The sequence below is a fragment of the Cryptotermes secundus genome, unplaced genomic scaffold (assembly GCF_002891405.2).
Source record: "Cryptotermes secundus unplaced genomic scaffold, Csec_1.0 scaffold585, whole genome shotgun sequence".
In the NCBI taxonomy this organism is placed as follows: Eukaryota; Metazoa; Arthropoda; class Insecta; order Blattodea; family Kalotermitidae; genus Cryptotermes; species Cryptotermes secundus.
Genome location: NW_019738966.1, coordinates 605,675 through 627,538, shown reverse-complemented (window position 1 = coordinate 627,538; position 21,864 = coordinate 605,675). Strand labels below are relative to the sequence as shown.

The window sequence follows — 21,864 nt, the reverse complement described above, 5'->3', positions numbered from 1 at the left end:
ATTATCAAAGTTTAAGTATGTAGGGTAAAGGATCAAAATGGGTCATAAGGCATTCAGGCAGACACATGGGAGGGGAGAGAAGATTGAGCTCGGTTTGGAATAAGCCGCCTGCTGCTTGGTTTACTCTTCAGTCACGAAAACAGTTGAATTCATTCCTCCAACATGTCTGTAAATTTCTGACATACTATATGGAAGCACATCCAAAAGACAACATTGTAAATAAATTATAATCCTTATGTGGAAAATTACAAAAATGGTGACCGCAAAAAGCAACATTATGAGAGGGTAAGTAAAAAGAAAAGTAAAGCTATCCCTGTACCAGGCTGTGAAGGCCCATAGGGTTGTGAGACGTTGAGGGTCCCACACTATCTAGACAATCGGCTCAAAGATGGCGGTAAGGTTGTCAGCCTTACACGCTGGCCACGCTATACTCCCCAGAAAAATTATTTAATTAATTCCTGGTACTCATTTCTATTCGAGGCTGTGTAAACCCCTGGGCCCAGTGCTGGAAAAATCCAATGACCTCATCAGGACTTGAACCCGCGACCTTCCGGCTTGTAGCATAGCCCCCAACAAACTACGCTACCGCGTGCCCCCATTATGAGAGCGTGCCTTCGCTTTTCTATGTCCTACTTGTTTGGGTTTATGATAAAAAATTCACATTTTTCATGAGAATCTAGTTCTGTAAATCCTAATCGGCTTTCTCTTTTGGTACGATTCGTGTTTTGCTTTGGCAGAAATAAACAATAACCTAGGAATAGGAAACAGAAATTAATGGAATGTTTTCATCATACCTGCAGGCTTATTCGAAAGGGAGACTCGCCTGATTCACCTTCAGAAAACATGGGTTTAGTTGCATCAATTAAGAAAATTATACCATCCCTGCCACCCCACATTGGTCCTTCAACTTCCGAATCTTCTTTTTTATCATCTTCATCCTTATCCCACGGTGCTGGATCCATTATATGCAACACAAAATAATTTCGCGCAATACAAATACGTGCCCACCACTAACCGCCTTTTTTGACGAATCACTACGTGTTCAATCACGCAACATAATTAGTGATGCTTAGTTCATATGTTCGCATGTTTATGTCCACCAAGTTATGTTTCTGTGAGTGTGGTCTGCTGGGCTGACACCGTGTAGATTTGTGGACGGATATCGACGTTTCAAAGCAACATTATGCACCCATCTTCAGGATTGAATGGTGAGGAATTAGGAATACGCTTGGTCATAAGGACGGCGATATTTTGACCGTTATATGTCTAAGTCGGTTGCTTTGGATATGAAAATAAAGATATAAACAGAGTTGTGTTAAAATTCTACAAGAAAATCCTATAATTTCAATAGTACTCTCGTGTACAAATCACTTTACACTAGATAGAATAAGGCCTAAGCTAACTGTAATCCACGGATCATATACAAACTCGAATACATGGAGAACACAAATTGTATATTTCCCACAGTTGGTGAATGAAAATTGTTGAATAATTCCAATACTGCTATCGAATGAATGTGTTCAGTTGACAAAACTATTTTGTAATTATCTCTTACTCATACACAGAGAAGTAAGAGATCACGTTGTACGATTTGAACATATGAGCACATCTTTCCAGGCATTTAACCGGTGGATGCATTCGATAGCACGATTCATTTGGTAACGCGGAACACCAACTTATAAATACTGACATGTGTACCAATATGTGATGGGAGTAATAGACACGGACGTGAGGATTCAAATCGATTGATATGCTGGTAAAGTCGAGCGGTTGTGTTGGTACAGTGTAGGATGAAAGTTTCAATGCGACGTGTATGTAAGATACTGTATTATAATGAGGTGTCACGGAGTGAGGTCGTACATAATATGTCAGCATTCAGGAATATCTCATGGAAATGGTTTGTTGGTAAGAAATAAGGTTAATTACTTTGGTTATTGAATTGTTCAAACCACAGCCTGTTCTATGATTTGCTTGACAACTGGAAGTTTCCACAGGGCGAGAAGCACGTGGTCTCTATATGAGGTCTTGAAAAAATCCGTGTCTTAGAAGGCTGTGATGTACCTTGAGTTGGAAGTGGTTTGAATATGATACGTGAAAGCAGTCGAATATTTCCTCGTTCTCATTTTGTATGACGGTTTATTGCATGTATGGCAACATACGGCATCAGATATATTGGCTGAAAATATACTATGTTTATTGAGGTTATGTTGTTTCGTAGCGTGGTAGTTTATTGAAGAAGTATAAGATTTGTAAGTGTTCCTTATATATATAGTGTATACACAGACTCCTTTGCAACTAAACTGTAATTCCATGTCAGCATCCGTCTTTAGTGGCCAACGCCACTATTCAGCAGTACCTTCAATCTGTCTGAAACGTGCCCTCCTGGTGTCAAAAATGACACGATATGAACTAGAGTGTCAGCGATACCCAGAACTCAGCATGTCAAAACTGGAGGCTACTTTGAGAAAACAGTGTTTTGACTATGATGTTTTGCTGCAGCATCACAGATTACATAAAGAGTTTGAACACAGAGTCAGGACAGTACTGAATGACTGTGGAATAGAAACAAGAACTGTCAACAGGTGAGGAGTAAAATTAACTAGAGTATTTAAATTGGCTGTCTGTGACTTCATAGTTGAATTGGTATGTTGACATATCTGCTGTGTTTGTTGTGCACAGGAAATTCTGTTATTGAGAAAAAATGAAGGTTGGTCATTGATTAACTTAACAGAAATTTACTTAACTGTGATAATTATACAGTATGGTCATTGTAAAGCTTCCTTTAAAACACTGAACTTTTTGGGGGGGGAATGATCTTTACTCTTCTCCAGTCTAGTCAGGTCATGTAGATTTGAACTGCTAGCAGAGATAGTGTAGTCAGTATAGTGACTGGCTACAGGCTGGATGACTGAGGGGTCAGAGTTAGAGTCCCGGTAGGGTCAAGAATTTTCTCTTCTGCACATCATCCAGACTGGCTCTGGGGCCCACTGACCCTCCTATCCAATGGGTACTGGGGGCTCTTTCCCTGAGGGTAAAGCAGCAGGGTCGTGAAGCTAACCACTCACCTCCAACTAGTGCCGAGGTCAAGAAAATGTGGATCTATACATCCACTCCCCCAAACACCTTCATGGTGTAGTGCTTAATTAGTTAAGCACAGGGTTAGCTTCACCTTTTAGCAGAACTGACAAGCATGTAGCCTAACATATTACATATAAAAATCTTATTCATAGTACAAAAGATGCTGGAAATTCTTTCCACTGCTGTTTGCACATTAGGGACCTGTGTAGAAATTTTACATTTATATGTTAAATTTCTTTTTCAGAAATAGAGTAAAGTCAGTGATCAGACTATATATTGTCATATGGTGGGATGATTTTAATGATGAATAGGGCAAAATGTGGAAGAAGTAGTCATGGCTTATTTTAAAATCTGGACACAAGCAAGAAGGACTGCACAAATAATCAGCTACTTCAGGTTACCGGAGTGTTCAGCATATAGATGATGTAAAACACGTTGCGCATCTAATGATGCAAAAAAAAAAGGGTAAAGGTATCCCTGTAACAGGCCATGGAGGCCATAGGGTTGTGAGATGTCAAGACTCCCACATTTTCTACACAGTCGGCTCATAGATGGACAGTGAGGTTGTGAGCCTTATGCACCAGCCTCCCTTTACCCCCAGGGAGATTCCTGGTACTCATTTCTGTTAGAGGCCGAGTCAACCCCAGGGCCATAGTCTGGCTGGAAGGATTAGGTCAGTTGAAAAAAATCCACCTTATCGGGACTTGAACCAGCGACCTTCCAGCTTGTAGTATAGTGCCTGAACCAACTATGCTACCGCTTGCCCCCACCTAATGATGTAGTGCTTGTTATTTCTGCTTCACATTAATATTCAGAGCTAAGCCCAGAAACTGACTGTTTTGACTGAGATATCTTATATATTTCTGACGTATGTATATAATTCAGAGTAATTGTATACAGTGTTGTGTTTGATATGTTTACTGTCTTCCAGGAGAACTTCTCTCTTATTCCCAGTGTAAATAAATATGCTTTAGTCAGGGATGTTTAATAACCAGTCAACCTCTGTCTCACCAAAGCTGCTCCTCCACAATTGCCTCTAGTGTTCTTCGTTCCTTCAATGTGACATCCTTAAAAATTATCCTGCTATTTTATTCCCGTCTCGATCTTTGGTCTTTTTCTTGGTCATCTTCTCTTATTATTTTGTAGCCCATTGTGTTAGTCCATTTTGAATTGGAAATGGCTTCAGCAGTTTTTATATTTGCGTGGTCATAATTATGTTTAGATTTCATTCAAACATTTTAATTATCCTAACCTGTTTCTTCTGTGTTTCAAATTTATTTGTCATAAATTTGTATCTCTCATAAATTAAATACTCTTTTTTTATTTGTATGTGGTATTATCAAACTTGTTATTCCTATTATGATTGTTTTCAGTTATAATAAACTTTAGGAATGTATTCCTATTTAAGTATGTCCTACTGTATTTATTGTATAATGTAATACTGTATGCAGGTCTGAATACACACAGAGCAATATAGACTGGGCTGACATAATAATCCCAACAGGAGGTGATGGCACATACCTTATGGCAGCTAGTCAAGTAGCTGGGAATGAAAAACCAGTTGTTGGCTTGAATTCAGATCCCAGTCGATCAGAAGGCTATCTCTGCCTGCCAGTTAAATATTCTACAAATATTAGAGAGGCTATTGACAAACTCTTGAAGGTGAGTATGAACTCTGCTCCAGTGTGCTTTGATCACTTAGGCAAATACTTGCCCTGTAAGATTAAAAAACAAGTTAAAGTCTTATGCATAACCAAATAATATACATGTTTAATCTGAATAGTTAAAGGTTATATGGAAGTATTGTGTTTTTGAAGTCAGAGTTCTAATTGGGGTTCTAATGGATTTACTAATCTCTAGGCAAGTGTTACAATAGTGTTTTTGACTGTGAGATCTATGTATTAGATTCATCAGGGTCTTCTTTATTTTTTTTTTAATTTCAACACTGACACATTCTGGACTGAAATGTGATTATGAGGATGTTCAAACTGAATCTAACATAGGACATTACACCACTCCAGCACCCAGTGACTTTAACATTCATTTAATACCTTATTCATTACCATGTACAAGGGTTGAACAGAATAATGGTATCTATCCTAACCCATGAATCCAGTCAGTACCTTTATAACCTATTTATTATGATTTGTTTTAATGTTATCATTTGTGTGACAGCTGTCTCTTCCTGTAAGGTTTTCTGAATAAAATTTTATATTAATTTTGTATCCCTCCCATGCATACTAGCATCTCTTGCCAATCACACTCTGATTTACTGGGGTTTTGGACTTTTTCCATCATCCAGAATTTAGGTGATAGAGAACATGACATTTCAGAAGCTGGATCTGTTTCCATTTTCAGGTCAGAAAGGAAGACTCCTACTCAGTTGGGCCCCTTAGAAAGAGCTAATCTCAATCACTGGATTTCCAAAATGTCTTGTCCTCTATTACCTAAAATTCCGGGCGATGGAAGAAGTCCTAAACCCCAGTAATTCTGTGTGTCATCCACCATCGTCAGAACACTTTAGAATCTACATTCTAATTTATGTGGCTGTCCTAATAATATTTGGTGAAGAGTATAAATTATGAAGGTTCACATTACGCACCTTTGCCCAGCCTCCTGTCACTTCATCTCTCTCTTAGTTTCAGATATTCTCAGCAGTCTGCTGTCAAATATGCTCATTTAATGTTAGAGGCTAAGGTTTACACCCATCCAAACCAAAATGTAAAATTAATATTCTTTGTAGTTTAAGGCTGGGGCCACACAAGCGCACAAAATGTGTCCGTTGTAACAAACGTACTTTATGACAGACATTGCTGAGGACACCACACAGTTGCAGAATGCGGTGCATAGTTTTTTGTCTGCAATGGAGCCAGAAGAAAGTGTAGCATTCGCCTCTCATTTATTTCTACAACAGACATCACGATGTTCGTTACAACTGACACATTTTGTGTGGCCCCAGCCTAATCTTTAATATTTATTTGTATGTTTAGGTAGCACAGAGTAAGACAAAATGTTTTAAATTGAATGATAGTGAGGATTCTCTGAAATGCATCTGCTCTTAATTTATTTATAAATGTAATTTTTATTTCTGTCATTTCAAATTATTTAATTTTGATCACTCTTGTAATACTAGGTAAAGAGTACAAGCTCTGAAGTGCCAAATTATATAATTTTCTTAAGCCTGTTACTTCCTCTTTGTTGGGTCCAAATACTACTCCCAACATTTTATTCTTAAATGTCCTTAATAATTGAATATCAATTCTGTTGTTGATAATAAGTACTCAGTAAGTCTGCAAGACAGAGAGTTCTACATAAATTCAATGTACATTCTTGGTTTGCTGTGCTAGCTAAAAACATTATTGCAAAATTATAGAAGTAAGTTCATGGAAGAGTGTTATATACAGTTGCTATATTTAGAACTGAGTCAATTGAAGGGTATATGGTTGCTAAACTAGCCTGCAGGATAAGCCATATTCCATATTGTTTTAATCCCAATAGTGACTAAGAAGATATTTCAGTTAACATGTTGTTTTACAATTTTATGCCAACTGCTGAAAGATTTTAATGCATATTGCTTCATGTAATTGAAGATTATATCTGCAGATTGTATCACCTGCTTGAGTGAATTATCCTGACAGTAAAATGTAGACCATTTAAATTTTGTGCTATATATTTCTTTCTTTCCATTGCCCATGTAATTGATTTTTTTGGATCCAGGTGTTCTCCGTTGTGTTTAGTTCTCATTATTTTCAGTTAAAGTTTTCCTTACAGTTAGGGGACCAAGTTTGCAACAGTAGGTATTGTAAGATGAACAGAATGAGTCTGCAGTATGGGACTATAATTTCAGATTTTGGTTGGGTGTTTGTTCGATTATTTTGTTTCTGGAGGTGACCCTTCTTGAAAACAGTTTTATGAACTGTATAAAAAAGAAATGAATTAATATCGCAGACATCAGCTGTAGAAGTAACTAAAGCACATGATCACTGAAGGAGAGACAAATGAAATACAAGTTTCCCTCTTTTTATGAACACTTTGATTTTCTAATTTTTGCTAGAATGAATTGTATTAATTTGTACGTATTTTCACCTTAACATATTTCAATTTCCATACAAGTAATGACTTAAGTTCGTAAGTTCGGTGACTTTTACATGTAAAGTACATGCAGATTTCATTCTCAGTTTACAAATTTTCGCCTTATGAACATATTTCATGGAACAAATTACCTTTGCAAATCAAGAGTTACCTGTACTCACACTACATGTTAGCAGATAATGAGGTGTGTTTTATCACTGAATAACTAGGAAATGGGCAGAGTTATTTCAAATTTGACTGCACTTTACATAATTGGATGCTTTATTGCTTATGCTAACAGTTTTTATTCTGAAGAATTAGCCTGTAAGCAGTTGGGACTTGTCACTTTTTAACCTTCTTCATCTTATTTATGGTTACAGGGAGAATTTGAATGGATGTTTCGTAGCCGAATTAGAATCACATTACATGGAGAAAATCTGTGTGTCACCCCAATTAAACTGCATGAACATGGCTTGCATCCAATATACAGGTAAGCATTAACTTAACTTGGAACTTGTTAGGTCAGTCAGTCATCCTGTGGATAATTCACAGTATTGTAATTAGCCCAAATTGGAAATTTTCTAATTTCTATCAGTCCAACTTTTACAACATGAAGAACAATTGACTGGTTGTATGATATATCTACGAACACAGATTAACAAAAAATTAATCTCTTTTGAAATTAAAGTATATTTTCTGTATAAATATAGTACCTCTCCTCTTTGAGAACATGGTAGCAAGCTGTTAATCAAGCCTCTACCTCTCAAAAGACTTCAGAAATATAATTTTCCACAGAACAACAATTGTAAACTATTTTATACAGTCACCTGTGTATTAACTAGCTCAGCTGGTATAGCAGTGTGCTGTGGGCTGGATGTCTGGGGTTCGATTCCTGATAGGAGCAAGCGATTTTTCTCTGCTGCATAGAGTCCAGATCAGCTCTGGGGCCTACCCAGCCTCCTGCCCACTTTTCCCAGGGGTAAAGCAGCTGGGGTTTGAAGCTAACCATATACAGTCAACTCTCGATTATCCGGGCTAATGGTGGGGATGGAAGTCACGGTTAATCGAAAACCCGGTTAAGCCAAATTTTATTATACGGGCTGGACGACTGTGAAGGGTCGGAGTTCGAGTCCCGGTAGGGTCAAGAATTTTAACTTCTCCAAATCGTCCAGACCGGCTCTGGGGTCCATCCAACCTCCTATCCAATGGGTACCGGGGGCTCTTTCCCCGGGGGTAAAGCGGCCGGGGCGTGAAGCTGACCACTCACCTCCAACTAGTGCCGAGGTCAAGAAAATTTGGATCTATACATCCACTCCCCCACACGCCTTAATGGCGTAGGGCTTAATTCGTTGAGCAGAGGAACAACTTTACCTTTTACCTTTTAATACCTTCATAATACTATAGACCTACCTGTATTTAAATTTATTCATCCTCATTTCTATGTCATCTCATGGCCTATTTAATACTTTCTTTACATTACACTCAGTATGAATTAGTTATTTCAATCACTGTTCAACAACATCCAGCACTTTTTACGGTCACACTTAACACTTAAAATAATTTAATACTGTCTTTTGCTTTTTCGCGGCATTTTCCTTTTTACGGATATCCGTACGAAGCCTACGTAATATTAGCTTGTCACTTAATAAACTGTCCTCTTCACTCTCAAGATAGTCTAGTAAGGATTCCAAATGATTAAGCGCAGCACCATGTGATACTTTCTTACTGGCAACACTGTCCACCTCTTCCTCATTCTCACTTTCTTCCCGCTCTTCTGGCTGCACCCCCATTGAAGTTACGATTTCGTCACTGCTTAACATTTCGAAGCCCGGTTCACACGAGTCACAGTTAAACCACTCTCTTATATTTTCCTCGTTGACTTCTTCACCACCATGAACTTGGTTAGCCACTTTTGTCAATTTTATGGCTATCTCATTTTCACTGAATCCAGTGAATCCATGGATTTCGTCATCTTCATTAGTGATGAAAGGCATCAGTTTCTTCCATGAATTTTTCAATACAGATGGCTTTACTGTATCCCACGCTGTTGAAATCTCGTATATGGCATCTAATACTGAAAAGGACTTCCAGAAACACGTCAGATCATTGCCTTCATCGATGTACTTTTGTAGCAAATTTGATCTGTAGATTCTCTTCATACTTGAGATAACTCCTTGATCCATTGGTTGGATAAGTGCGGTAACATTAGCGGGAAAATATTTCACAAAAATATTTCCATCATCTGACCTCAGGAGACTTTCGTTAGGATGTGAGGGCGCATTGTCAATGAGGAGCACAGCTTTCTCAGGTAGGCCTTGGGATTTTAGATGGTCACGAACTTGAGGCACGAATTTAAAATCAAACCATTCTTTAAATATCGCTCTATTCATCCAAGCTACTTTCTGGTTAAAATAATGGATAGGCAGACTTGAAGCTACTGTTCCTTTAAAAGAGCGTGGTCTTTTCGCTTTGCCGATAACTACTGGTATTAGTTTGTGTGTTCCTGATGCATTAGAACAGCACAAGACTGTCAATCTCTCCTTACTGGATTTGTGACCTGGAGCCTGTCTTTCATTTTGAAATGCCAATGTTCTGGTTGGCAAGCATTTCCAATAAAGACCCGTTTCATCGGCATTATAGATTTGTTCTGGCAGCAGATTTTCACTTTTCACAAAACTATCAAAATTGGTGCAAAATTGATCTGATGCTGACAAGTCCCCTGACAATTTCTCACCTTGAATACTGATTTCTCGTATTCCATGACGCTGCTTGAAACGTGTTAGCCAACCGGAAGAAGCGTCAAAACTCCCTTCTAGTTCAAGTGCTTCGAAAAAATATTTAGCTTGTTTAGCACAAACTGGTCCTGTTATTGTTGTTCCCTGTGCCCTTAGTTGATTAAACCAGGTCAGCATCGCTTTGTCGAGATCATCGTATGTTGATTTCTTCATGGTTTTTCTCTTCTTCATTCCGCTTGAATTAGAAGACGAAGCAAAGGAAATTAACTCATTCTTTTGTTTTTTCAAATCACGAACAGTTTGTTCTCCAATACCGTATTGCATTGCTAATTGTTTAACTACAGCTCCTTTTTCCAGCTGATTGATAATTTCAAGTTTCTGTTGAATACTTAACACAACACGCTTCCTTTTAAACCCCGACATTTTGCTAACGCACTTGAAGATCTATATTAAGAAACTGATACTTACTTTCACAATGCACTCTCACACTGAGATGGTACCGTTAAATAACCTGGGGCGGTGTATTTGTCCTTGAAACTTTCCAAAAATTCTTGCATTCTTTCACCCCCACCCTAGAACATTGTGTTCGCATAACGGGACGAAATAATGCAGAGCTCGGTTCACACTAGTGCGAAAATAGTGTTAAACTCACCATGTGAAACAAAAGTGAATGAATATTAAACAACATATAAACTTAAAAAAAAAAGCCCCGGTTAAGCCGCAAACCGGTTAATCCGCCCCCGGATAATCGAGAGTTGACTGTACCTCCATCTAGTGTCAAGGCCAGGAATGGTGGAGCTATACCGCCAATCTCCAGTGTCTCCATGGCATGTTGATGTCTTAATTAAGCACTGGGACAGCTGTACCTTTTTATTGCTAAACCATTATATGTTTTGTTGAATTTGAAGTTCTTACGTCGGTGACTATGAAGAATACTGTCTTCTGGGATTTGGCACTGTGCAGGCTGATAAAAATTGACTGTCATTTTGATGAATGGTCCTGCCTCCATCTCTGTCTAAAGGGTCAAAGAATAAGCAAAGCAAGCAGCAAGCTGTGTCACACAGCTTCTACTGAAATATGCAGTGTCACATTGCAGGAGACAGGGCTTTCCATAATCTGTCTGGCTTCTCTGTGTATGCAGATGTCATTTTGCTTGCAACTGAACTGTTCTTGCTAATACTTGTTATCATTGTTACATACTGACAGTCACTGTAGCCACAAGAATTTCATCCAAATTGAAATAGAGCAGTTCCTCACCAACCACAGTTTTACAGACTGTAAATTTCAAGTATCAGTGGTTCTTTTTTCACATATATATATCATTGTAAAGCAGCATTCATATTACAGAAACAGATATAATAGACAACATTTTAGACATAACAAGAAGCTCTAATCAATAACCGAGAGGGTTCCAAAAAAGATGTCCATTTAACCTTCAAAGCATATAAGCAGTACTTGGGCAATTGAGAGTCTGTTGTATGAAGTTTTACCATCTTGCTAGTGATTAGTCACCACTATTACAGAAATTTACCTACTGCTGTTATTTCACATCCTCATTCCTATTCAGGATTGTGTTAAGTAACATTTTCTCAGTTGATATTTTAGAGCTATGTACAGTGATGAAACCAGTTTACAAACTATACTTCAGTATTGTGTAATTGAGGATATTTGAAACCTGAAGTGATATCTTCATGCTTTGGTTGTGTTTTGTACAGTGATTTGGAGGTGAAGGAAGAGATGTCCTTGTCATCGACGAATGTTACATCAGAAGTTGTACCAGTCCTTGCCCTTAATGAGGTAAGGTAGTTTTCTCCTCCCTTGCCAGGTTAACTGGCTATGCCCTTATTTTCATTCAGTTTTCACAACCAGAAAGTCTCTGTGTAAACTGTTTGCCAGTATCACTGGCAAGGCTTGATTATTTGAGTGAGATGGTGCACCTGCACAGTTTGGTAACATGCAATTACCAAGGAGCCAGTGTAATTTAGTCAGTATAGTGACAGGCCTAATGTTTGTGGTTCGATTCCTGGTATGGGTAAGAAATTTATTTCCCCTCCACAGTGGATGGGACATGAAGCAAACCACTCACCTCTATCTAGTGCCGAGGCCAAGAATGGTGGAGCTATACCTACACTCCCTCATACATCATCATGGTGTAGTGTTTAATTAATTAATTAATTAAGTACAGAGACAATTTTACCTTTATCTAATCAATTTCTTAGCCTTTTTGCTTACCTGATTGGAAGTTAAAAGGAGTAATACGGCTGCAGCTACACAAAATATGTTAAAGGCCACATGTCAGCAGCTGAATTATAGATTTGATGTGTGCCAAGCTGCAGTTTTAGCTTGGACAAGACCACTAATTGGTCTTAGGCTTTTCCTAATTTTCTTTAGTACCATGAGGGAGATTCTGGAATGGTATCTTATATTAGGCCATGAATGAATTACAAATAAATGGCACAGGGTAGTGAATCATGGAGGTTCAGGACTGAAGAATAATAAACATGACAACGATGATATATGCCTATATTTATTACACACTGTTCATTTTCCTTGTTCACTACTTTATGACATATCTGTTGAAGGTGTATGTGGGAGAGAGTTTATCATCCCGGGTGTCATACTTTGGGTTGAGTTTTGACAATGGTGCCTGGACAAAGGTGAAGAGTTCAGGTCTGTGTGTGAGTACAGGCACAGGTTCCACATCATGGCACCTCAGCATCAATCGCATCACAGAGCAGTCAGTGGCAGAGGTGATGAAACTTCTGGGAACCCCAAATCAGGATCCAGGTCATGTGAAGCATGTCACAGATGAGTTCAACCAGAACTTGGTGTTTAGTTGTGGTACGTCTCAGTCATAGAATATGCTTTGAGACAGGTTCCCCCAATGAATGCATTGTCACTGAGGATCATGCTTATAATTTAAATTGTTTGCTTAGCTTTAATTGAAATAGTTTAATTAAATTTATACTCTTAAGCGGGAGGCTTGCATCACTTATGGAGAAATGATAGTACAGTGAAATCCCTATGTTATGAATTTTGGGATGAATATTCCCCCCCCCCCACCACCACCACTTCAGATGGGCAATAATTTCTATGCAGAGAACTCCATTGAGCATTAAAATAGTTACTTTGATTAAACGTCTATGTATCAACTCCCTTGATGCAACAATCATTAAAATATTCACCATTTAACACTAACACAACATGTTTCAGCCACAGATGGCCATCCTTAGGTGTTTCAATGCGTCCAAACTGTTACACTGCTTTGATGCGCGCTAAAATTGCGGACTGCAGTCTGCTTATAATAGCATAAATAATTACTTAAAATTCATTAATTTTTTTTTCTATTAAAATCTTTTGTAGAATCCTATTCCACTTGTTTAAAGCTGTGTGATATTCCAGACAGTTTGTCTCAGCAGCTTGTTCTTCTGTTTGTTAGCCCGTTATTTTGCTACTTCTGCAATCTGCAATATGCCCCTTGCTTGTGCGTTGTTCCCTCTAGCAGCGTGTGGCATTGTCTTCACTTACTTCATTTACTTTGATGTCATGAATTTTGCAATATGAGTGGAGACATTTTTTCAGTAAATTATGTAACAGTATGGTAATTCTGTTTCTGAAATAGAGGATAAGCGGATGAGTTACACAGTACGCGACCTCATCTCAGCAGGTGTGTGGCCAGATCCGAAGGGTCTTGAACCTCGGGGTTTTGCCAACAAGATTGAAGTTAAGTCACGCTGTTTCGAAGGAGGAATCGTTGTAGATGGAGGTGTCTTCTTCAAGTTCAATGAAGGTACAACAGCTACATTGGAAATCCATAACTGTGATGCATTACGGACAGTAAAGTTGATTGAAACGTGAAAGATAAACAACTGAAGAATCAAGGTGTTATTATACTAAAGGAGATCTTGCAACTGCGAAGGTCAAGTTCCGGCATGAACCGTATTCATTATCATTTCTCTGATTATCTCTCCCGATTTTATCATGCTAATGATGTTAGTTGAAGAGTGCAAATTGTGAAACTTGTTACTTTGTAATTTTCTGTACACCTTTTGTGTTTTTTGTGAATTACTTAATGACACTTTAGTGTCTAAACTACATAGTCTCATACTGCTTCCTTATTGTGGAAACCAGTTACTCAGCTGGAATTGTGCAGTCCACATTCCTAACAAAAATTAATAGATGCTTGTATATGAACTTACGAAAAATGTATGTTTTGATGTACCAGTTGCTGCTGTTGTCATTTGCAACCTCCATCCCAATGACAGGACTTATCCGCAAACTGGCATTATATTGTATATATTGGAGTATATCCTTTTGTTCCTTGAAGATTTCTTTAAATGGTATCCTGTCAGTCCCTGCAATTACATGTAAAGACAGTGAGTCCTGCCTTAAAGGATCAAATAAAGTTCTATTTAGTATCAAAACAAGAGTTTATTTAGTCTTCCTGTTGAAGTATTATCTTCAGATGTGTTCTTTTATCGGAGAAAATTACAAGAGCATAAAATTATATCTGATAATGATAAAATACTAGCGTGATCTGAATGCAGACTGTGTAGTGTCTTGGAATATAAGTACTATGCTGTGTTTTTCTGTTGTGAGGAAACAGGGTCTTTCCAGACTGCATGTGTGTCTCCATATTTCCTCCGATTTTTATAGAAATGTCAATAATGTAGATACTACTTGACTAATTTTCATGGAACTAGGTATGAACATCGTGCCATTGGAGCCTGGTTCATCTTGCTGTCTGTTAAGTTTCTGCATATATGTGACATGAAGTCATAAAATCTTAATTATCACCCAGAAGAAACAGAGACACAGGTGCAAGAAATTGTATGTGAGTTAGTCCTCTACTACATATGCACTCTTCAAGGCTACACATTTTCCCCAATGATGCATTAGCTGCTGGATACCTTGATCATAGAAGGTCTCATTTTGACTGTTTAGGAAGTCCTCCACTGCAGAAATGACATCATCATCTTGGAATTGCCACGAAGTGGCTTTTTTAGCTGTGGAAAGAGGAAGGAGTCACTCGGTGCCAGGTCTGCTGAATATGGTGGATGGGGGAGAATTTCATACCCCAAACTGACAGCAAGTGTTGTCGTAGCATGAGCCAGAGCATTGTCGTGAAGAAGTCGCACACCTTTTCCCAGCATTCCACGTTGCCTTTTCTTGATTTCCTCCTGTAATTTTCTCAGAAGGTTCTGGTAGTACTAGCCAGTGATGGTGACGCCATTTTGCGCATAGTTGGTCATGATGACACCCCGCTGATCCCAGAAGACGCTCAACATCAGCTTTCCTGACAATGACTGGGATTTGGCCATTTTGGTGGTGGTGAGTCTGCATATTTCCACTGCTTGCTCATTTCCTTTGTTTCAGGGTTGTAATGATTCATCCGTCATGATCAGGTGGTCAAAAAATTCCACCTTTTTGTCTTGACACAACTGCAAAAGTTTCTTTGCAACATCCATTCATTGCTGTTTTTGAACTGGTGTCAACAATTGTGGTACCCAAATTTGCAGTGACCTTTGTCATGTGTAACTCATCATGGATGATGCTGAAAACTGACCCATGGCTAATGTGGATCTCATGAACAATAGCCTCGATAGTTATGCATCTATCGGATAGGATCAAAGCTTTCCACCTGTGCCACAATTCCTGGTTCCTCAGCAAAAGATGGTCTTCCACTTCAGGGTTCATCTTCGACGTTTGTCTCTCCACAATGAAAGAGCCTCTTCCACCTGACCACTGTGTCATATGATGGTACACCTTCCTGATACACAGCGGTCATCTGGTTGTGGATCTCCCTGGCAGACTTCCCTTGCAAATGCAGGAACTGTATCACAGCACGAGCCTCCACTTTCTTAACTGATGTCACCATTTTGCTTCTGCCCCTTCCAGTGGCTCCCTCTGTCCACTTGGCACCGCAAGATTTGACTGTTCAGCAGGCTCAGGAAATGGGCTATCTCCTATATAGAACGATATTTTGGAATTATGATTTTCTCATGGTGATAATTAAAATATTATGACTTTCCATCATATAAGGGTTTGACTGCAAAATGTTTGATGAGCTTTAAGTCAAATCATTAAAATAGAAATATACTGTTATGTATTTGTTGAACGATTATATTTTTAGTTAATAAATTAAAGTGAACACTAGTAATGTGTGTTTTTACATTACACCCAAACTATACTCCATGTAGTTTACTGCATATAAAGGATTTATGAGGATGGTTCAAGGTTGACCTGGACTTTAATTTTTCCCAGAAGTTGTCAGCACCAGAAAATGAAACTCTTTTCATGGCAGATGGTTGAAACACTGCTCTCACCTCAAGAAGACTGCCACAGTTAATGTGCCATAACGAAGAAGTTTTCTTCATAATGCTCTAAGCTAAGTGAGCTGCAAAAAGAGGCCTGGGAAAGTGTGACAGATCACTGTACTGCATTATAATGTGTGCCCACACAGCAAATTTCACAATGATGACTCTGGCATCTTTCAGCTTAGGAATCATGAAACACCCTCTTTACAGTTCAGACTTAGCTTCCATAGGTTTTCAGTTGTTTTGGCCACTGAAGGAACACCTGGGAGGGCACATATTCAACAGACCTGATGAACTTAAGCCTGGTGTCCAGAATTGGCTATGTGATCATGCTATGTCTATGCTGTTGGCATCAATGCCTTGTCACAGTGATTGCAAAAATATACCATTGTAGGGAGGCCAGTATCTTGAAAAGGAGTTGTAGTTCAATGTTTCTGATTCTAGAGTCAGTAGGCTCTATGTAATGGGTTGCCAGCCTTATTTTTTTGGTGATAGGAAACTAGAACTTTATACCATATTTACCTGAAAGGAAGACCCCCCCCCAAGCACCGCCACTAAGAAACATGCTTACATATAAAGTGTGATTTTATGCCTTAACTTCATACTGGCATATCAATAAAAATTGTGAAAGATAGCAGATATTTTGAAACATATTATACATGAAGCCAATTTCCTCTTTCTCATGTTTCCAGTCCTCATTGTTCCCAACTTTATCACCTTCACTGTAAGATCTGTTTGTGGAGATGTGCAACTTCAGGTCCATAGTTTTGTAAGTTCTTCAGACAAACTCCTTGCAGCCATGGCTAAAATATTTGCATGTACTGTATTGTAGAAAAATCAACCTGCTAAAAGTCTACAGCATTTAAAAACATACATATATTTTTTGCGCACAAATTTAAGATGACCATTTTCTAAATATAAAATACGTAAAAATAGGTTCAAACACCCCTATAACTAAAAATGACTTATCTTGGACACTGTTCATCCCATTGAGTTTTTTTTAACACAGTTCCAGGTCTGGTTGTGTCATCAGATGTAAGGGAGGGTATGGTTCCTACTTGGCTTGGCCTGTTACAAAGAGCTATGTTCACTGCATCCAGTGGACGAACTGAGTGGGAATATTTCCTTCATTACATCTGATGGGAGAAGCAGCTCCAACTCCCAATTTGTTTGAAAAATGTCAAGCTGGTGAACAATGAGCCCAAAAAGATGTTAATGTTTAATTTGTGCCTTCGTCAGAAACGTTTGGACGTAAATCCTGAGACTGAAAGGCAGATATCAGCAAAGGCTCACAGTGTGTGGTATGTATTTGGATGTGCATATTGGAAACTTTTTAATTGTGCACTTTGTCCCGCACTGTTGCACCATGGTCGCTCCTCTTGAGGATAAAAATTTTCTATTAATGTAGAAGCTTCCTTATGTATACTACAAACAAATTTTTAAGTAGATGTTGTAACTATATTTTTTCCAATGTTCTCTCATTCAATTGTTATACTAAAACTGTGGTGATATATAGTTGTCACATACGATACATCAAATATTGCTGAGAAGAATATAATATTACTTTAAAAACATACTATTCTCTCTTGAATAAAAAGTGTGATCTGCAAACATGTTCCAAAATTGCTTAATATAAGTCTATGCAAATTTTCTGGGTGAGAAGAGTACTAGTATCTTCTGGGATGTAATACCTTGGAGTGAGGTGCAAGTTCACAGGCATTTCGGAGGAAGGCATCACCTCCAGCTTGAGCGTCAAGGAGCAGGACAAACAAGCAACAATGGAAAAGTAAACAGCACCCTCCTTGCTTCTTGCTGACTGTTTGGCACGTTCTTCATGGTGGCACTGTGTCACATTCAAGAAGATGGTCAATGCTACTAGAACCTCAAATCAGTTTCCTGGTTTCCCCTGCTTGGGGAGAAGATTGTAGTGGAGCCACAAGGCCTACTCATGAATTCTGTTTCTTCTTTCACACCAACAATCAACCAAGTTTTAATGGGAATGGTATTCCAGGGAAGTGACAACATTCATTTATATTTAAGCAAATGAGGTCTGTCAATTTAAAAGCAGTTATATTAAAAATTTAAAATCACATTTCATATATTTCGAGAGTTGACATGCATACAGACATTGCAGTGGTTACAGGATCCAGATGAAATAAATGGGGATAATCTGAACAATATAAGATGTGACACCAGCAGGCATTTCAAGAGTAAAAAGAGGGAATATCTGAAAGATAAAATTGATGAACTTGCAAAGAACAGTAAGTTCAAGAACATTAGAGATTTGTATACAGGAATAAATTACTTCAAGAGGGATTTCCAACACCCAGAAGTACAAGGTGTGTCCCAAAAGTCATGAAATATATTTCTTTCCCATGCTCCTACTGGTCGGAGCACGCTGGAACCGGTTGGGTTGGGGGGGGAGGTCTTTAGCTTCACAGCGCGCCCAAGGTCAGTCTGCTCGAGCATCGGAGGTGTCAGTATCGCTGATTTAGTGCACCTGTGTTTTGTGACCACGTCACAGCGTGCGATGGCGGATGCTTTCGAACAACGTTGGGCGGTCAAGTTCTGCACAAAGCTCAACAAAAAAGCTGCCGAAACTCACGAACTGCTTAAGCAAGCCTACGGGGAGTCTGTTCTATCATATGTGCAAGTTACAAGGTGGGTGAAGAAGTTTAAGTAGAAGAAGGCGAAGATGAGCAAATCCAAAGTGAAAACAATGCTCATCGTCTTTTTCGACGCCAAGGACAGACCGTCAACGCTCCCTACTATGTGGATGTTCCAGAAAGTTTACGGAAAAGGGTCATCTGCATGCGAAAAGACATCGCCGCTAACTGGCGGCTGCATCATGACAATGCACCCAGCCACACGTTTCTGCTCGTCCCTGAGTTCCTGGCAAAGCACCACGTGGCAACGCTGCAGCAGCCACCCTACAGCCCCGACCTAGCTCCGGCCGACTTCTTTTTGTTCTCGAGGATCAAGACTGCACTCAAAGGACGCCATTTTGAAAGCATTCAGGCTATCCAAGCAGCCGTGACAACAGCTTTAAATGAGGTTCCAGTCGAGGCCTTTGAGAGGGCGTACCAGGCATGGGAGAGTCGGTGGAAGAAATATGTAGATGCTCATGGACAGTACTTTGAAGAATATTAACACTTTGTACCGATATCATCAATAAATTTAAAAAATATATATATATATATTTCATAACTTTTGGTACACACCTTGTAACTTAGTGAAGGATAAGAATGGTGATCTACTTGCAGATTCTCACAATATTTTGAATAGGTGGAAGAACTACTTCTCTCAGTTATGGAATGTACGTACATAGGGTCAGTGATGTTAGGGTGATAGAAATACATACAACTGAGCCATTAGTACCTGATCCTAGCCATTCTGAAGTTGAAATTGCTATTGCAAAATTTAAACGGTATAAATTTCCAGGTAGTGATCAAATTCCAGTAGAACTTATTCAAGCAGGAGGTGAAATATTATGTTCTCATATCCATATGCTAATTAATTCTATTTAGAATAAGGAAAAATTGCCTGATCAGTGTACCAGTTCACAAGAAGGGTGATAAAACTGACTGTAGTAATTATCGCAGGATATCGGTGCTATCAACTTCGTACAAAATTTTATCCAATATTCTACTCTCAAGGTTAAGTCCATACATAGATGAAAGTATTGGGTTCGTAAGTGTGGGTTTCAACATAACAGATCAACTACTGATCAGATATTTTGCATTAATCTTGCATTCATCAAATACTGGAGAAAAAATGGGAGTACAATGAGACAGTACATCATCTATTCATAGACTTCAAGAAAGCCTATGATTCAGTTAGGAGGGAAGTATTGTACAATATTCTGATAGAGTTTGGGATACTCATGAAACTAGTTAGGTTGATTAAAATGTGTTTAAACGAAACGTATAGTAAAGTCCGTGTAGGTAAACATTTGTCTGATAAATTTCCTATCCAGAATGGTCTAAAACAAGGAGATGCTTTATCACCACTCCTTTTCAACTTTGCTTTAGAATATGCTATTAGGAAGGTAAAAGGAAACCAGGTGGGACTGAAATTAAATGGGTCACATCAGCTGTTGGTCTATGCTGATGATGAGAATCTATAGGGTGATAATATAAATACCATAAAGAAACACATAAGCTTTAATTTATGTTAGTAAGGAGGTTGGTCTAGAAGTAAACACAAATAAAACTAAGTATATATTGCTATATTGTCACCAAAATCCAGGGCAAAAACATGACATAAAGATTGGTGTCAGATGTTTTGAAAATGTGACTAAGTTCAGAAATTTGGGAATGACGATAACAAATCAAAACCTGATTGAGGAGGAATCTAGAAGATTGAACTTGGGTAATGCTTGCTATCATTTGGTTCAGATCCTTTTGTCTTGTCGCCTGCTGTCTAAAAACATAAAAATTAGAATACACAAAACTATAATTTTGCCTGTGGTCCTGTATGAGTGTGAAACCTGGTCTCTGACTTTAAGGGAGGAACATAGACTGAGGGTGTTTGAGAACAGGGTGCTGAGGAGCATATTTGGACCGAAGAGAGACGAAGTAACAGGAGGTTGGAGAAAACTGCATAATGAGAAGCTTCATAACTTGCACTCTTCTTCAAGTATAATTAGACTGATCAAGTCAAGGAGGGTGAGATGGGCAGGGCATGTTACACAAATGGGGGAGAGGAAAAATGTATATAGGATATTGGTGGGAAAGCCGGAAAGAAGGAGACCACTGGGAAGACCAAGACATAGGAGAGTGTGCAATATTAAAATGGATCTTAGAAAAAGAGGATGGGATAGATTGGATTGATCTTGCTCAGGATGGGGGAAAGTGGGGGGCTATTGTGAACACGTACTAAACCTTCGGGTTCCATTAAATGCTGGGAAGTTCTTGAGTTGCTGCACAGCTGGCAGCTTCCCAAGAAGGGCTCAGCTCCATAAGAGAGCGAGGTTGATTGCTCTTCCAATGGTGCTTGAGTATTCATATTCATGCCTCTTAACCATTGGATTAAAATATTGCTGGGAGGCTTATTTGACTTTGAGATAGCCTATATCTATGTATTTTTAGTCAATTCTGTCCATTTTTTATTATTATTCTGTCACCAGAATGTTTACATAGTTACACTATACGTATGTCCAAAGAACTATTTGTTTCGGCCCTTTCTTGTTGACCATCAGGTAATCAGGTATATACGATATTTAGTATACCATGTACTTAATAATCTGTGATTATGCATCGATAGTTAACGTAAGTAATCTGTGATGACTGGTCTGAATCGGATTTCATTGGCTGGAGGGCCAGGAGTTTGTGACATTTGTAGTGTTGTATATATGCTGAGGTGCTCGAATGATTTTTATTCTTTTCAGAATATTCGAGTTTTTTGCATAATTTTTGTGGATTTAAAGAAGGTACGTTTTATGTGTTAAGTTGCTGAACCGTGCATAATTGTTATCTGCCACAGATTTATTTGCTTGTCCTTCAAATGTTTTCGATAGCACATTTGCCTTGGTTACAATCATTGGGGGATAAAGTATGCTAATTTCGTAAGTATGGTGATAGATGTGATTTGAGGTATCATCACGGAATTCAGTAACTAAGAAGCTCTGCCATTAAAAGTGTAAATCTGAGATCTTTTTTAAT

The 21,864-nt window shown here is 38.6% G+C and overlaps 3 protein-coding genes across 6 annotated transcripts in view; 2 read left to right on the top strand and 1 right to left on the bottom strand.

Moving 5' to 3' along the window:
- LOC111871495 (X-ray repair cross-complementing protein 6) overlaps positions 1 to 972 on the bottom strand; it is a 33,523-nt gene extending 32,551 nt beyond the window's left edge. Inside the window, exon 1 of the mRNA XM_023864655.2 lies at positions 795 to 972. Within this exon, the coding sequence (XP_023720423.1) occupies positions 795 to 962 (168 nt within the window). The 5' untranslated portion in view covers positions 963 to 972. The remainder of the gene's footprint in view (positions 1 to 794) is intronic.
- Positions 973 to 1,123: 151 nt separating this feature from the next.
- Positions 1,124 to 15,021, top strand: LOC111871500 (NAD kinase 2, mitochondrial). Of its 2 annotated transcripts, none has more exons than XM_033754281.1 (7): positions 1,124 to 1,208; positions 2,318 to 2,582; positions 4,530 to 4,740; positions 7,530 to 7,639; positions 11,600 to 11,681; positions 12,467 to 12,725; positions 13,507 to 15,021. In XM_033754281.1, the coding sequence occupies exons 1-7, from the start codon at positions 1,184 to 1,186 to the stop codon at positions 13,740 to 13,742; spliced, it is 1,188 nt and encodes a 395-aa protein (XP_033610172.1). In that variant the 5' UTR covers positions 1,124 to 1,183; the 3' UTR covers positions 13,743 to 15,021. The 2 variants fall into 2 exon arrangements, with proteins under 2 accessions (XP_033610172.1, XP_023720429.1); XM_023864661.2 differs by lacking the exon at positions 1,124 to 1,208 and adding an exon at positions 1,743 to 1,905.
- Positions 15,022 to 21,504: 6,483 nt separating this feature from the next.
- Positions 21,505 to 21,864, top strand: part of LOC111871490 — a 40,280-nt gene continuing 39,920 nt past the window's right edge. For all 3 annotated transcript variants that reach the window (XM_023864649.2, XM_023864650.2, XM_023864648.2), the window contains exon 1: positions 21,505 to 21,632. The gene's annotated coding sequence lies outside the window, so the exon portion shown is untranslated. The remainder of the gene's footprint in view (positions 21,633 to 21,864) is intronic.

What these genes read in the sequence shown, in the direction of transcription:
- LOC111871500 (XM_023864661.2), top strand. Translation starts at nt 1,791, where the DNA reads ATGAAAGTTTCAATGCGACGTGTATGTAAGATACTGTATTATAATGAG. An exon ending in GAAACAAGAACTGTCAACAG is followed by an intron (nt 2,583 to 4,529) that starts GTGAGGAGTAAA and finishes TACTGTATGCAG; the next exon opens with GTCTGAATACACACAGAGCA. An exon ending in CTATTGACAAACTCTTGAAG is followed by an intron (nt 4,741 to 7,529) that starts GTGAGTATGAAC and finishes TTATGGTTACAG; the next exon opens with GGAGAATTTGAATGGATGTT.